This window comes from Rhipicephalus microplus, chromosome 8, assembly GCF_043290135.1.
Source record: "Rhipicephalus microplus isolate Deutch F79 chromosome 8, USDA_Rmic, whole genome shotgun sequence".
NCBI lineage: Eukaryota > Metazoa > Arthropoda > Arachnida > Ixodida > Ixodidae > Rhipicephalus > Rhipicephalus microplus.
The window spans coordinates 60638638-60653619 of NC_134707.1; the positions used below are offsets into that span (position 1 = coordinate 60638638).

Consider the following 14982-nt stretch of genomic DNA (forward strand, 5'->3'; position numbering starts at 1 on the left):
GAAAGCGTTCTTTCGACGCCACGCACAGCACGTTTGTCTGGTTGATGTCATGCTGAAGTCAGATGTGCCCGACTAACGATAGGCCAAAGACTCGCAGCGTCTATCCCCGCTGAAAAGATCCGTGTGTGAGTGTCATGGTCGAAGCTAGAAGACCCTCATTCGCTGCCGGGAATGACGTCGACCGACTTGTACTCACTGTGCTTCCACCTTTCGAGCTTGTCAGTGGATGCGCTATGTTCCATCAACGAACGATTCGCTTTGGACTTCCCAAAGCGAGAGCCATGACCTTGATAAGGGCCGTGAGTGCTATTCGCGTCTAGCTGGAAAGTATGGGAGTCCTAAAGAGGCGCCTGTGTTGCATGGCCCAGACATACTGCCAGCTGATCAAACTAGGTGCGATCAGACCATGGAAGCTATGCTTGAGCAGACGCTACAGGCCACCCATGAATTGGGCAAACACTTATTAACCATACGCGGTGCAGAAGCCAAGAAGTGTGGTGCACGAAGGAAACTCGGGAAAACCGGGCATACCTGTTGGTTGGTCGCCGTCGAAGGCCAGGCATACAACGAACTTCGCTGCTTCACCGCACGGAACAAGCTGCCGTGCGCCGCAGTACACCAGTTACCGGGAGGACGTTCTGCACTTCTCGTTCGTTCACTCCTGGAGGCACGTTGGGTAGCTCTGGACAGTCGAACTTTTGGGGACCTGGAATCGGCGTCAACTGTTACGGCAACGCTGGCCATTAAGGGCCGACATAGCCAGTCTTACGCCACCTACGAAATATGATAAGCGGTAAGAAAGTTTTAGACTGGAGCGAACATTTTGGCTGTAGAGTATGACCATTGCAGGGACGGATGAGGCTGTACGCTTATAACCTTGCCATGGCTCTCACCTTGTGAACGTAACTAAATAAGGTAGATGTTAGGGGGAGAGTGGAAACTTGTGGGGATGTAAGAACATGGCTAATGTTCTGTAATAGGAATCAAGATACGTTGTTAAGCGCTTATTGTGCATAGTTTCGTCACAAGGGCGAAGAAATTAAAGCTAAAGCAACAAACTGCAATGTCACGCAAACAACGGCGAGCGGCTTAACAAGCATATAGGACACGCAAAGACGAGCGCAAACAAACTGTCACTCTACTATTGAAGTGAGCCGCTCAAACACAAAGAAGCACGAACTAAATAAGAGAAGTTTAAAAGCTGCAATTATTGTCGGAGTCTTCACTCCGACATTTAGCCACGGTCACACGACGTGCGCCATGTGACCGCGGCTCAAGATACTTGCGTCTTACGTCGAAGAGCGCTCTGAACCCACGCTTTATTACGCAGCGCCACCACCAAGCGTATGTGACGATGACAGCGAGTTTTACCCATCACCCCAGGTCTCCTATAGGGTCATTGAGAAGGCCGTTTATGTGTTCGGAGGGATAGAAGAGTTTGAGATCTGGTTGGGTCAAACGCAGGCGGTGTTGGCAAAACGCGAGGGACTCCACACGAGGCGAAAATTCAAATTAGGCGAGACGTGGTCCCGACGAAGCACGTCGCACGCACAAACTTGCCCACTGCGGTGGTTTAACGGTGCTCGCATGTGAGGACGTGGACCTCTACAAGTGTACTTACTACAGACATTGAACAAGGCGACTAAGGACTGTAAGAACAACAGCAGGGTCTGCCCCCGCCTCACGTCAAGCTCTTCCGGGCTCACAGTGTTCAACCCTTTGCATGTTGCAAATCGGTTTCTATCCCAGCAAAGCCAGACTCAGTATTCGTACGTGGGCTCCTACGAACTCGATCTGCCGGATTGCGGAGACCCCTTCTGCATGCTCTGGCGGTGTTCCTCGTTACAGCACAACGATCGTCTCACCACGGAAGCGGAGTGGGAGGAGGCGCTCAAGAGTTCCGAGCTCACCGCTCGCTGCGGGCCGTCCAGAATGCCCGAGACGTGGGGGTCAGCTATGGCCAGCTGTCCCAACGTGGGAACTGCCAGCCGTGGCTCTTCAGGTGTGAGAGGGCTTTCCGAGTCACCCCTCTATAGAACGCCATAATGTAACAATGTTTGTCTGTAATACTGGGTCGCGGCCCAACACTGCGTCTGTGACGTGTAGTTGGTGACATAAGACGTCTTGGTTACCCGTGCCAGGTTTCGATTTTCGGGTCTTAGGATGGCGCGAGCGCGACAAGTCCGTGAGTGAGATGGGTTCTGCGCATGCGCCTCTTTATGATTACGTCACAAGCAAAAACTGGCCGGCTACGTGTCACTCGTCCATTTCAATGCAGCAAGCGAGCTTTGAGTGGACATGTGGATCGCTGCTGAAGCTAACATCTTCCCCCATGTTTGAGTTTTGCGAGATTGCACGCGCATCGTCTGGAATAGAAAGGAAGCTATACTGAAAGCCGCATCCACGGTCTCGAATAACACGATCGTAGCGGCTGCTCAAGTCTGGAGAAACACTCGTGGCCTTCGTCCGCAGTCGAAACAAAACTGCTGAACGCCACATCTGGTGCTGATGTATAGCGAGGCTCAATGATGGATGGAGGCTACAAACTTTCGAAAGGATGCAAAAGCTGCTGCTTGTCGCAGTTTTCACTAGTCCCTGCCTGCTCGATCACAGATAATGGCCATGCAGTCCGCGTGCGCCGGGGGAAATATAAAATCAAAGTTGTTTTCCGCAGCCACTGAAGCCTTGGTCACCAACAACACGATTGCGGGAAGATTGCAGATGCATGGTGACGATGACTTTTGAAGCAACGTAGCCGTTTCGGTCGTTCTCGAACGCCGTTTTCGCTCCATTGCGCAGTGACAGTTGCGACGCTATACGTTCTCTGATATATCTCCGAATCGGCAGGATTTGTCAAACGATAACAAAATCAATAGAGTTTGATGCTATCGAAGAATGCATATTCTGGTCAGAACCACAAAATATGTCCTGGTGATTCAGTTTTTCTTATTAACAGTGGTGGAATTAACGAAGGTTACTGTATTTCCATGCAAGCCGGCCAACTTTCTGCAGAGATCTTGAACTTCTATAAATGTTATTCAACAATCATTATGCGCATCTGAAAATAGACCTCTTTTAAGTTTAACACTTTAATACAATTGGCTGTTCGAAACTCAAATTTTCACCGTTTTTTTTCTTTTCCAGCAACGGGCAGAACTTAATTTATATGAAGTGGTGACAAAAAACCCAGAATTCGGCAACAAGAAGTGTCAACAGGACACCACCAGAATTGTCACTGCATGCGCCGATGCAGTGTCAAGAACTGGTTGCTGTTGCACCTCCTCGAATTCAATTTGATTGATTGATTTGTGGGGTTTAACGTCCCAAAACCACTATATGATTATGAGAGACGCCGTAGCGGAGGGCTCCGGAAATTTTGACCACCTGGGGTTCATTAACGTGCGCCCAAATCTGAGCACACGAGCCTACAACAATTCCGCCTCCATCGGAAATGCAGCCGCCGCAGCCGGGAATCGAACCCGCGACTTGCGGGTCAGCAGCCGAGTACCTTAGCCACTAGACCACCGCGGCGGGGCGAAAGAGAACCTCCTCCAATTCAAGGTGGTGTGTTCCATTTAAAGACTATTCATAGACACGTAATTTTAAAGACCCTAGCGCTTCTTAGGTTGCGCTGAAAATGCGGCGCCATGCACGAAAAAAGGCCGACAGAAGACATTTGCAGTGTGTCACGCAGATACGCCGCCAATTTCTACTATTCAATACTGATCTGACTCAATTATTGATCCGTGGTTTGTTCTGCATTGTACTCGCTCTTTCTTAATACGTATCATTCGCGTAGCGTTTGGTGCACTGTCTTCGATGCGGTCTACAGACGTTTATATGCCGCTGAAAAACTCACACGAGTTGCGAACGCGCGATATCGAAGACGGCATCATGATAAAGCGAGATGTCGTATACAATGGATTGTGTAGAAACGCGATTGAACAAGAGTTGGCTGAAGAGCCAGACTGTTTCACTTGTGAAACCTATATAAAGGCTAGTAGGAGGCGCTTGATGGGGCACGCAAATAATTCCCGCGACATCCCTTTCGACTTCTGGGTAGAACGGAAATTAATGGGCAGTTTAGATGTGAGCTGCTTCTTTAGTTGGGGATAAAATGTGTTGAATCCTATCAGAATAAAGACGATGAAGGGATCGGTGAAAAAAAACTGCTATCGCTTACCGATCACGCCTTCTCAAGCGCTGGTTTTTTTTTTTGTATGGCCTCCACAACCCAAAAGAATGCTGTAGATTGTATACATGAAGTGGTTATGCAAATGATGGGTTTTTTCTAAAAATCATTCAATCCTTCGAACTTGCTAGAATGAAAAACAAAAACTGCCGATTTCATTCATAATCGAATGCCTCATATATGTTACACCTCATATATCCGACATGTTACGCCTCATGCATGCGACATCAGACTAGCGGGAGTAGGCACTGAATATATGCGGAACAGTAGAAATGAAAAACGAAGTTATGAAAAATTGGCAGATCCCTCCGTGGTAGTTTGAGCCAAGACTCTGAGGAACAACCAACCACGTGCACTGGAAATCAATGATATGCGAAGCACGAATGAGGAAGGTTGATATGTCACTTTAAAATCAGCACAACGTTACAAGGTGGAGGTAAATGATGCCGTATATAACTTCCGCCTCATGATTAACATGTTCGCGCCTGGCATTTTTGTTCGTCGTCCATTCACGTCACGCAATGTCAAATTTAATGTATCTGAAGCTGGCGAAACGGCCGCGAGCACGCTATGAGTGTAGCATGTGGTGATGTTTTACATGACACGCATGTCATGATTATCTTGTTTGGACGTTCCATTTACCTTCCTCGTCTATTCACATCACGTAACACCAAATTTGGTATATGTGAAGCTAGCGAAACGGCCGCGACCGCGCTATGAACGTAGCATGTCGTTATGTTTTACGTAACAGGCATGTCCAGATTATCATGTTTGCACGTGTCGTTTACCTTCGTCGTCCATGCATGTCACGTAATAGCAAATTTGGTGTACGTGAAGCTAGCGAAAAGACCGCGAGCGCATCATGAGCGTGGCACGCAGTCATGTTCCTACATGACACGCATGTGATGATTTCCACGTGAGGGTCTGTAAATCATGTTCGTCATGCAGTCATGTCGTGCCATACCAGTTTTGCGATATTACATGTGGACAAATTACCGCAGGAACAGCAAGACCATGACATGTAAACCCCGACATTCATGACATACATGCCATGATTTTCATGATATGACTAGTCAGTTATGCCCGTCATACAGTCATGTTATGCCATACCAAACGTCGTATATATCCCGTTGTACAAACAGCCAGAAGAGCTAAAAGTCGTAGGCAGCTAAATAGATTGATAGGCAGATAGGGTCAAACTCGCCGAAGTTCGCTAAGAAATGCTTCGCATTAAGATATGAAAGACCATGGTTTATAAACACCTATCGGAAATTACATCACAGGCCTTAAGCGCGTGGATGTACGGCTGCTTGTATTTTTTAAAATCAGAATGACGCCCCTTCCAGCTAAATTCATTATCAGACACGTGACCAGCGGCCGAGTAAGCACGTGCATTAAAGTCCTTGCGGCGAGGCATTGCATTGCAATCCGCCGCCAACGCTCGAACGAAGCGAAGCCTGTCGCCACACTGCTGAAAAAAAAGTATGTTCCAACGCCCCATCGGTCGGGAAGCTTTTTAACCTCAGGATCGACATTCGACTAGCGGGAGGTGAACGCAAGCTGCTTCACTTCACCCTTCCAGGTCGCATCTTCGCCGCGCGTAGGAGATACGACCGACGCTTCCGTCACAACAGCAAGTACACCGAGGGTTCCCTCTAGCCATAGGCCAACACTCCACGCAACATTCAGCTTCCATAGGCGCCTTCAGGGTCACTGGCAGCCATGGCGTACGTGGAAGTGCTGTGCTCACACCTTTCAAGATTGCCGCAACACGAACTGCGGTGCTTGGACAACGACGGCTTCACCGACCTTCCAAAGCTCGCCGACAAGTCTGTACCAGAAGCAGTCAGCGCGGTTCGCGCCCACCTGGAATCCATAGCCGCTCTGCGCGACCGTCTGGACTGCGCAGCCCACCTATTTACCTGTATGGCCGGCCTGGGCGTCATAGGGTCCTGGGTTCTCTATCGCGCTGACCGTAGGGAGGACCCCACTGATATAATCAGCGACATCCTGAAAAAAATGCGGCAGAGACGCGTCTACGGCGTGTTTGCGAAGGCGACGGAAAACGTCTGTTGCACCTGCCTGCTCGTCCCCGAAGAAGAAAGAGGCAGGGACTTCAGGCCTTACTTGTTCGTCGACTGGTACACAAAGCCCTGCGTAGCCATACACGAAACTCCCGACATACATTCACCGTTACTCGAAACCGTCCTCCGACAGACGCTGGGAAATCCGCCACGAAGCTACCGTTGCGGCGTTTATGGAGACCTGAGGTCGCTGTATGCTGGCGTCCTCCAATTGTTCCCGTGATGCAGCCGCCGACTCCATCCTATGCCAGACGTGGGCAACGCGGTGAACTGTCCCTCCTTTTCGGCCACCGATTTATACCGTAAGTCATTTTTGCGGGCTATTCTCTTTCTATGTATGGCGTAGTTGCTCTGCCAAGAAAATTTAAGCCCGTGATCTCTGTAGCCAACGTCACAAACAGGTCTGCTTTCGCGAATAGTAACTGCGTAGATGTGGCTAAACACGTTCATTTTTAATTATACCGTTATTGATGTAGCGTTCCTTGGACAATCCTGAATTTACTGTGTAACTATCAAGCATGAAAAATTATGTGATGCAGTTTCCTTGATTTATACACTTCTGCTTAATTGAACGTAATGCTCATTGAACAGTCGTTGCTGGTAACGTGGTTCACTGGTAACGTCACTGGTAACATCACTGGTAACGTGGTTCCACGGCCATTAACGTCGGGACACACAGCGATGCTTGCAAGCCCGACATGTCTTTATCTGCGCCCTTGAATTTAACACTGCTAATTTCCGTAACGTCTATTACCAGTAGCGATTTGCTTGGTTTCATAACTGCCGTAGCCGGTTTATTGCGTTATCCACCGTGAATAACTATTTCATTTGTTAAACAATTCTTCATTGGTTGTCTTCTTTCCAGCATCAAGACGATGTCGTTTGACGGACCAAAATTTTTCATGAACCATGCAGTTTGCCGAAACTACTTGACGACTTACAAATAACCACGCATCTCCATCGAAGACTGCAGCCACGAAAATCTTGATAAGTACCACACCTGTTGAAGCTGTAGTGACAGCTGTGTTGAACATTATTTTACTCAATGTTTCATTTTTAACCTAAAATTTCCACTTTCCTTTAGCTTCATACATTAAATTTCTTGCCGCGTTCCTCTTCGAGCGCCCCTTTTGTGTGTGTGAGCGCCACCTGGAAGAGAGCATCATCGTATCCGTTCACCATTTGTTGTCACATGCGTAGTGGAACATCATCTTAATCTTAGCTGAGTGACGAGGCCTCGACAAAATGGCTTAATGCTGTCCACCTACATGTTCTTCATAACTGTGACGAAGGCGATGAGAGACTTCGCACTTCGTGTTTTATGAAACGTGTTGGGTCTTATGCAAGCTGACACATCCTGGTATCGACCATGCAGTCGAATAAAGGAACTTTTATATGCACCCATGCTTTTTGGTATATTTGCTTCGCAACTGTGTCTCTTGTGGCCAACCAAATTCAAGCATTGTTGATATTTTTACTCTTCAACATACGCCATCAACCCCCCCCCCCCCCTTTGAGCATGCGTGTCATTCCTCAACAAGTTTCACGACGCTTCGTACTTTCCTAGCTCTGGTGACAGCGCAAGGTCTACGAAGTTGCATCTGTTTTAGCAGGACAGCCGAAACATCACATGCCGGAAACGGTGGGCCTTGCAAACAGTGGAACGCCACAAATTTTCTTTTGAAGGAAATATACTTTCTTGGTGCGCAGAACGTTTCAGGAAGAAGTCACAAGGGACAAAGCGCACACTCGCAATCACATTATCGCACAGATGGCGGCCGTATATATAAAGCCAAGAGGGCGAGAAGAAGACCCACAGAAACGAAAAAATGATGGCGCATATGCCAGAACATCTTACTACACGAATCTTTAAATTACGTGTAAATGACAAGATACCTGTACTCATTGTCCGAATGGGGCACTTACACACTCTGTTACCGCCTTGCGAATCAAAAACGCTTCATTTCCCGTGCCCTCTTGTCAATCTTGCCATTACTTCGCATTCATCAAGCATCGGGGTGCACTAACAATAGGCACAGTCACTTTCCAGGTGGCTGCCCACTGATCCGCGCTTGAGATCCACGTACTCCTTAAGGAGATAGTTCAGACATGCAGCGCCCCATCTGACCGATGTAGTATCGGCCACATGATAAAGCAAATCGATATACAACACCTACATTACATTCTACGAACATTTTTGCAAGCTTCTTATAATATCATATACCTGAATATCTTTCGTTTTTCATAATTTTGTATAGAAACCCTGGATGGTTTTTGCTGTGAAAACGACCTTCATCCTAGTTTTTTTTCAAAGAATTCTTTTTAGGCAGTGTGAACGTTTGTGCATATAAAGTATGGCAGAAACTTACGAGTTTGGCTGTTCCTGAATTGTGTGCTTCCTAATTTTTCCCTGCTTTAATTAATTCAGAAGTGACTCTTCTGTGCCTCAGAGAAATTGATAGGGAAAGCCTACTTTCTTATGTCTGTTAATAAGGCTGCCGAAGCTGCTCTCAACCTGGTGATGACAAAGCCTTGACACTGATGCCATCTCGCGTGCTTTCGCAGTTCCTCACTCAATAAGCTTGGAATGCGCTCAACTAAAATGTATCAGGGCTTTCTGGTTCTGGCAGAAGCTCTAGGTCTAAAAATCAAAGTTTGTTATTCTTGGGAAACTCCGCCGTCAGCATGCAAATTAGTCATGTTATCAGAAATAATGCTCAACTATGATCAGCGTCCTGCCATCTGTCACGTTGTTCCGCACTATAAATGACTAAGAAATCATTACCATAGAGGAATACCTTAACGGTACCAAGCCTCGCTGTATGCGTTTGTCATAATGAGCTAATGAAATACCACTGAGTACTGGAGCTAAACATGACCCAGTGCACATGCCCTGTCTTTGAGTGTACCATTTGTCGTTTTCTCGTGATGAAAAGTCGACTGCGAATAAAAGTTCAGAAGTTGAAGAAAGCTGTCTACGTTAGTTGCACAAAGTCTACAAAAAATTATTCCCACCACAGCGTTGCAGACTTCACCTCCTCGCACAAAATGTCCTGAGGTAGGAAATAAAATAAGTCTTTAACGTCTACCGAAAACGCACAAGCACTTTGAGGGCACTCATCTCCCAGAAAGTCTAAAACGTCCTGGGGATTTCTCACGAGGAACGTATTTTCAATGGTCAAGGCATTTGCAGATGTCGTCCGACAAGTTTCTGCCTAGAGTTATACTCCGAAACAGAAATAACTCCTTGTGGGTTTTGGCCGTGAAGGAGACAGAGAGGCTGGCACTTTTGCACGTCCTCCCGGATAGGGCCAACCTAATGAGTCCCTCGCTGTTTCATACAGCCTCACGGTTCTCGTTTTGCTTTTGCCGGAGCTACTTTCCGCAGTTCTCAGAAGTTCCCTGATAGAGCCGCTGCAACCTTTTCTTCGTACAGTGGTTCGGGAACCAGGGCGAATCCTCCTTCCTCGTCAGACTGAAGTAAGTTGATGTCCGCTTTTTTAGGAGCAGACAAGACATGCCGAATTCCTGAAGTTCGTTGTCTCGCGGGTTCCTGGGGCAGACGCTTGACTCCTTGTTGGATACAGCTCTCCGTTTCATCAGCCCCAGTTCTCCAAAAGACTTGTCCGGCAAGACTGACCAACTCAGTTTTATCAAGCCTTGGGTGGACGCAGCTCTTAGGACCGAGTTCCAGAAGGCCATCTTTGGGTATCCTCTTATTTCCAAGGAGGAAAACGTTCTACTCCGAAGCGGGTGCTTTCGATTTTTCTCCTTGGTAGCCTTATCCCCGCGGGACGCCAATGGAACTCGGCTGTTTGCGACGAATTGCACAGATCCTACAGAAACACTTTCTTGGCTTTGTCCATTTGTCTCACGCATGCGAACTGACGGGACAAGGAAGACTTCGCTCGCTTTAGCAGCAATCGCTTTCAGCGCGAAATCCTAGAATCAAAGAGGTTACCGCAGTCACTTTTGTGCCTGGTAGTAGCCTTCGCGTACACTGGTGCGCTGCTTGCGTTGACTGCGCTTCGCACTCAGCTCGGAGGCCACGCAAAAAAGGAACGCGTGGTTCAGATCTTCTCCGCCAGGTGCCGCAACGGTCCTGACAGATCGCAATCTTTCAATGAACTTCGTCCGGTACATTTCATCTTCATTTACCAGCGCACTGTTGGTACATGGCCACGTGGTGCGCCACGTTCCGATCGAAGTATTCGCCTCGCTCGAAGCCGTTAGTATCACCGCCAAGAGTGTTGCCGTAAACTTCGTGTACTTCACTGGAATACCCCTCTAGTGGTTTGTGGAGTGCAACACACGGAGACGAAGTCTAGAATGTGAAGCAGTACACGTCGTGGGCCCGTAGTCGGGCTGTCGTTTTCCGGAACCAACGAGCACGCGTGAACTTTCTTTGGTTATAGCCAGCGAGTCGGTGGCGACGTACTTCGCATCCATCTCCAGCAAGAAGCGGTCCAAAAGTGCGTCCTAGCACGCACACTCGGCGTTGGGGACGTGACAGAGAATTCAGGGACCGATCACCGTCTCGAACATAAAGACAAGTATAAATCGCGCAAACGCACTCCAGACGCACCTTTATGTCCCACATTACAGCGATACTTGTGCAAATTGTGGAGATGGCGTCCGGAACGGACGTTTCGGTGATATTCAAGATGGAAAGAGAACTGCCACCATCCAAGCAGTACAGTTAGTCCGCTTGGACGCTGGATATATAGAGTTGAGCAGAGCGTGTCCGAATCTACCGCAGCCACCAGAAATAACGGAAAAGTACGTAGAATAAAGGTTCGACTTCTGAGTAGGATTAGGATTTTAATAAGGATATTGTAGGTAGCCGGCGGATCTAGCCTTCCAAAATTTGCAGGCAATTGCCCTATCCTATTCTTTGCTAACTGTAATTAATGTCCTTTTGTTTGTTTGTTTTTTTAACTAAGCAAGAGCAGGATTTGAAACGGTCGCGCGTAGCTCAACGTAAGCCGTACTGTTATAGCCGTTGTTGTAGCCGACGTAAATATTATCTATTTAGCAGCAATATATGTTATAAGATCATAACGCGGGTCACGCTCGGCACCGTAGTTGTCCACCGCCACCACCGGCGTCCTAACGAATTTGAACGAAATAAGAATAATTAATACCAATGACACAGTGATGCTCGAACTCGGGTCCACTGAGTGCCAGCCCAATATTCTACCTCTGAACCACGCCGGTGCTTGGGACTTGTTCGCAAACTTGCCTTATAGGTAGGCTTGACGTCGGAAAAGAAAATCGCGTTAATACGACTTATAAAGCGTTCTAAAACAGCGAAAAAACAAGCAGTCATCGCACAATGCGAATAGCGTAACGAGTGGGTCGTCCAATGCTCCAATTCATTACAACAGCTTGTTCTTGTTCGCCTATTAACTGTGGCTCATATCCAGTTCAGGTACAATTCCTGATCGTCGTCAGCCACTGCATGAACAATCGGCACAGAATACATTGCCAGTGTTTAGCAGACACGACACTTCTCAGAAGAACGACGAAGGATAGCATAGCGTATGCCGGCCTGCTACCCAGAAATTATTGTTATTAATAATGCCGTAATGGGTACCGAGCAAGTGGGCTTGCTGCAGTTACTTAATGAGTGTTTAGAAAATGCCCTGAAAGGCCACTCTTCAAGCTTTAGCTGTGACTGTGCTGCGCCTTACGCGCAGGCCTGGCATTTTTTTTACAAGATTCATGCATATTCTTCCCACCGGAAGTAAATGCTCAACTGAATATGCTTTGCAAAGTGTCCCTCGTTGCACGTGCCAGTGAAGAAAAAGGATGAACGTTACAAGAGTGGTTCCTCTGTCGTTTGAGTTGGCCCACGCCGTAAATAATTGGGTTTAATTATTCTTTGTTATCCACCTACTTAGACACGTGGTACCCGAGATTGTCTGTACACTAAGCCAACAACGCCTACACAATTTATCACGCGTAATAAACACCGTTTGGAAGAGTTTCCACGTGATATTTTACGAATAAGAATGCAAGAATAGAATAAACTGGAACCAACTTTTTAATAGTATATCACGCACTCGTCCCGAACCGTTGGGGACACAGGCATACAAACGTCCCCGCTATGTGCCAAGATCTTCTAGGCGGCCAAATCAAAATTACATAATTTATCAGAAGCCATTTCGAGAGACGTGAACAGGAATAGGCAAAGCCTTTGTTTGTTTGTTTGCTGGTTTGTTTGTCTGTAGCCTAGAAATCATGCCACATACCCACTCTGGGGGAATGGCGAAGAAAATCTATAGTATCACATGGACGGCAACGGCACTATTGCTTACCAAAAAAAAAGATGTACAAGACGGAAGACGTTATCAAAAAGATCCAAAGAGTGAGAAATGAACAAAAACAAAACAAGAAAATTATCACTATTATATTTACGATAACTTGATTTTTGGAGCCGACCAGGCAGCTGAGTTTGCCAAACACAATTAATTTGGGATGTACGTCTCATATTTATTCACATATTAGAAATTACGTCTCGACTTCTGTCTTTTTTTTTCGAGAATTCGTAAAAGTGGGCATTATGTTGAAATACGGTTAGTGGCTTGAATGAAATGGCACACCGGTCGTATCGAATACATCTCTGCGGCAATGTCCCAAAACGGAGGCACAAAAATTTAGCAGTGTTTCAGTGGTTAAACTTGAACCTAGCTTCGTAAACAGAATAGCTAGCAGTCTTTTCCTAATTAGACATGATAGAAAATATTGTTCAATAGATACCGATTCTTCGCAGAACAGACAATGGCAGAAAAGCCATCCCGCACTTGGAGTGCTTTTGTCGTCTTCTCCTCCTCGTATCCTCGTGGCACGTATTAGCGCGTCGCGCCACCGTCAAATAACGGATAATAGAGCGCCATTGAAACAAGAACGGTGTACGTTGTGGTATTATAACTACATAAAAAAAAGGACGCCAGCCATCGTCACTAGATCAAAACGGCTTGACAGCGAAGCTAGAACGATGATGATGTTTGCTTCGGTACAAGAGGCATCATCATCATCGCCATTTTATTTTATTTCACTGAAAGAAAGCCATGTTATCATCATCATCTCGAGAATCAGCACTCTTAGATCACCGCGACCTGCGCCACAGACGACAGCGGCACGGCGAAGACACAACTACTGCAAAAAATGATAAACAAACAAAATGAAAGAAAGCACACGGACGGACGGACGCAGTCCAAGTACCACCTTTTCGCATCTTTCCATCCCATATTCATCATATACAAGTACCGCCATCCAGCGTGCATTTCAAGGACTAAACGAGAGGTGGTTTCTACGACGATGACGACGACAACACGGAACATACGAACCGACGGCGTAAGGAGTTTCGCCTCTAAAAAAAAAAAATCGTGGTCGGTGATTCGTGTATACACAAAATTAAAAGATAATTGAACATGCTGAAACTTACCGTGCAATCCTTAGGCAGACGCTGTAGACTCTAAACGGCTGCACTTTGTGAAAGAAAAAAAAAGCGCGCAAAGGAATGAATCCGTGGTGGAAGCCGTCGCTACTCCAGAAAGGAGAAAATACACCGTCGCGACAGCGGCCGGCCGCGGCTACCGACGGCTTGCACAATACTACCGCGCGCCCGGCAGTGTTCTTGCGCGCCAAGGCTGTAGAGCAGCGCCGCCGCACAACTTCCGAACAAGTATGTAGTGCGTTTAAAATTTTAATGCTGCCCCAACGAAATCGCTGTGGTACGGACTGTTCTAAATTGTAGGATATCACCACCGTGACCAAGCGCCAATCCTGTGAACGGCACTATTTATTAGGCCCTTTCACAATACTCTGGTTGGAGACGGCTTGGGAGCCGTTTAAGGCGCGCAACAGAAAGCGCCGGCCACGGCACCTCTGCGGCTGCTGTTTTGTCGGCTGGACATGTAAATAGTATTCTCTAACAGTGTACTGACGGCACAGCTCTTCGAACCGGCAGTCTAGGCGGTGAATCTCCGCGGCCGACGAGGATAGTATTGCCCCAAGCCACCACCGACTCCTCAGAGGTGGAACCCTTCGCCTGCGTACTTTTCTGTTATTCCCGATGGCTGCCGTAGACTTGGACAGGTTGTGCTCGACGCTATCCAGTGTCCAAGCGGGCAAACTGTATTGCCTGGACGGTGACATTTCCCTTCCCATCCTGAAGATCACCGGAATGTCCGTTCCCGAAGCCATCGCCGCAATCCGCTCGAGCATCGCTCTCATGTCGGACGTGAAGGAGCGTCTGGAGTGCATTTGCGCGATTTATACCTGTCTTATCTCCAACAGGGCAATCGGTCCCTGGATTCTCTATCACGCCCCCGACGTCCAGGAGGCACTTTTGGACCGCTTCTTGCTGACGATGGATGCGAAGCACGTTCTTACCGACTCGCTAGCCATAACCGAAAAACGAATTCACGCGTGCTCGTTGGTTCCGGAGAGCGAAAACCCGACTACGGGCCACGACGTGTACTGCTTCACATTCTGGACTTCGTCTCCGTGCGTCGCACTCTACAAGCCACGAGAGGGGTATTCCAGCGAAGTGCATAACGTTCTCGGCAACACTCTCGGCGGTGATCCTAAGGACTTCGAGCGAGGCGAATACTTCGACCAGGATGTGGGGCACAACGTGGCCATGAGCTTGGCTCCGTCGAGCCGAGCTTCGTAGGACGTCGAAGAACGATGATCTTT

The 14982-nt window shown here is 47.6% G+C and overlaps 1 protein-coding gene across 1 annotated transcript; it reads left to right on the forward strand.

Annotated features, from left to right (window-relative positions):
- The first annotated feature begins 5633 nt into the window (after window positions 1–5633).
- Window positions 5634–7676, forward strand: LOC142768557 (uncharacterized). The gene is made up of 2 exons (XM_075870554.1): window positions 5634–6578; window positions 7142–7676. The coding sequence occupies exon 1, from the start codon at window positions 5915–5917 to the stop codon at window positions 6497–6499; it is 585 nt and encodes a 194-aa protein (XP_075726669.1). The 5' UTR covers window positions 5634–5914; the 3' UTR covers window positions 6500–6578; window positions 7142–7676.
- The last annotated feature ends 7306 nt before the right edge of the window (window positions 7677–14982 follow it).

Bases quoted from the DNA above. Each gene is read 5' to 3' on its own strand.
- LOC142768557 (XM_075870554.1), top strand. From the start codon at position 5,915: ATGGCGTACGTGGAAGTGCTGTGCTCACACCTTTCAAGATTGCCGCAA.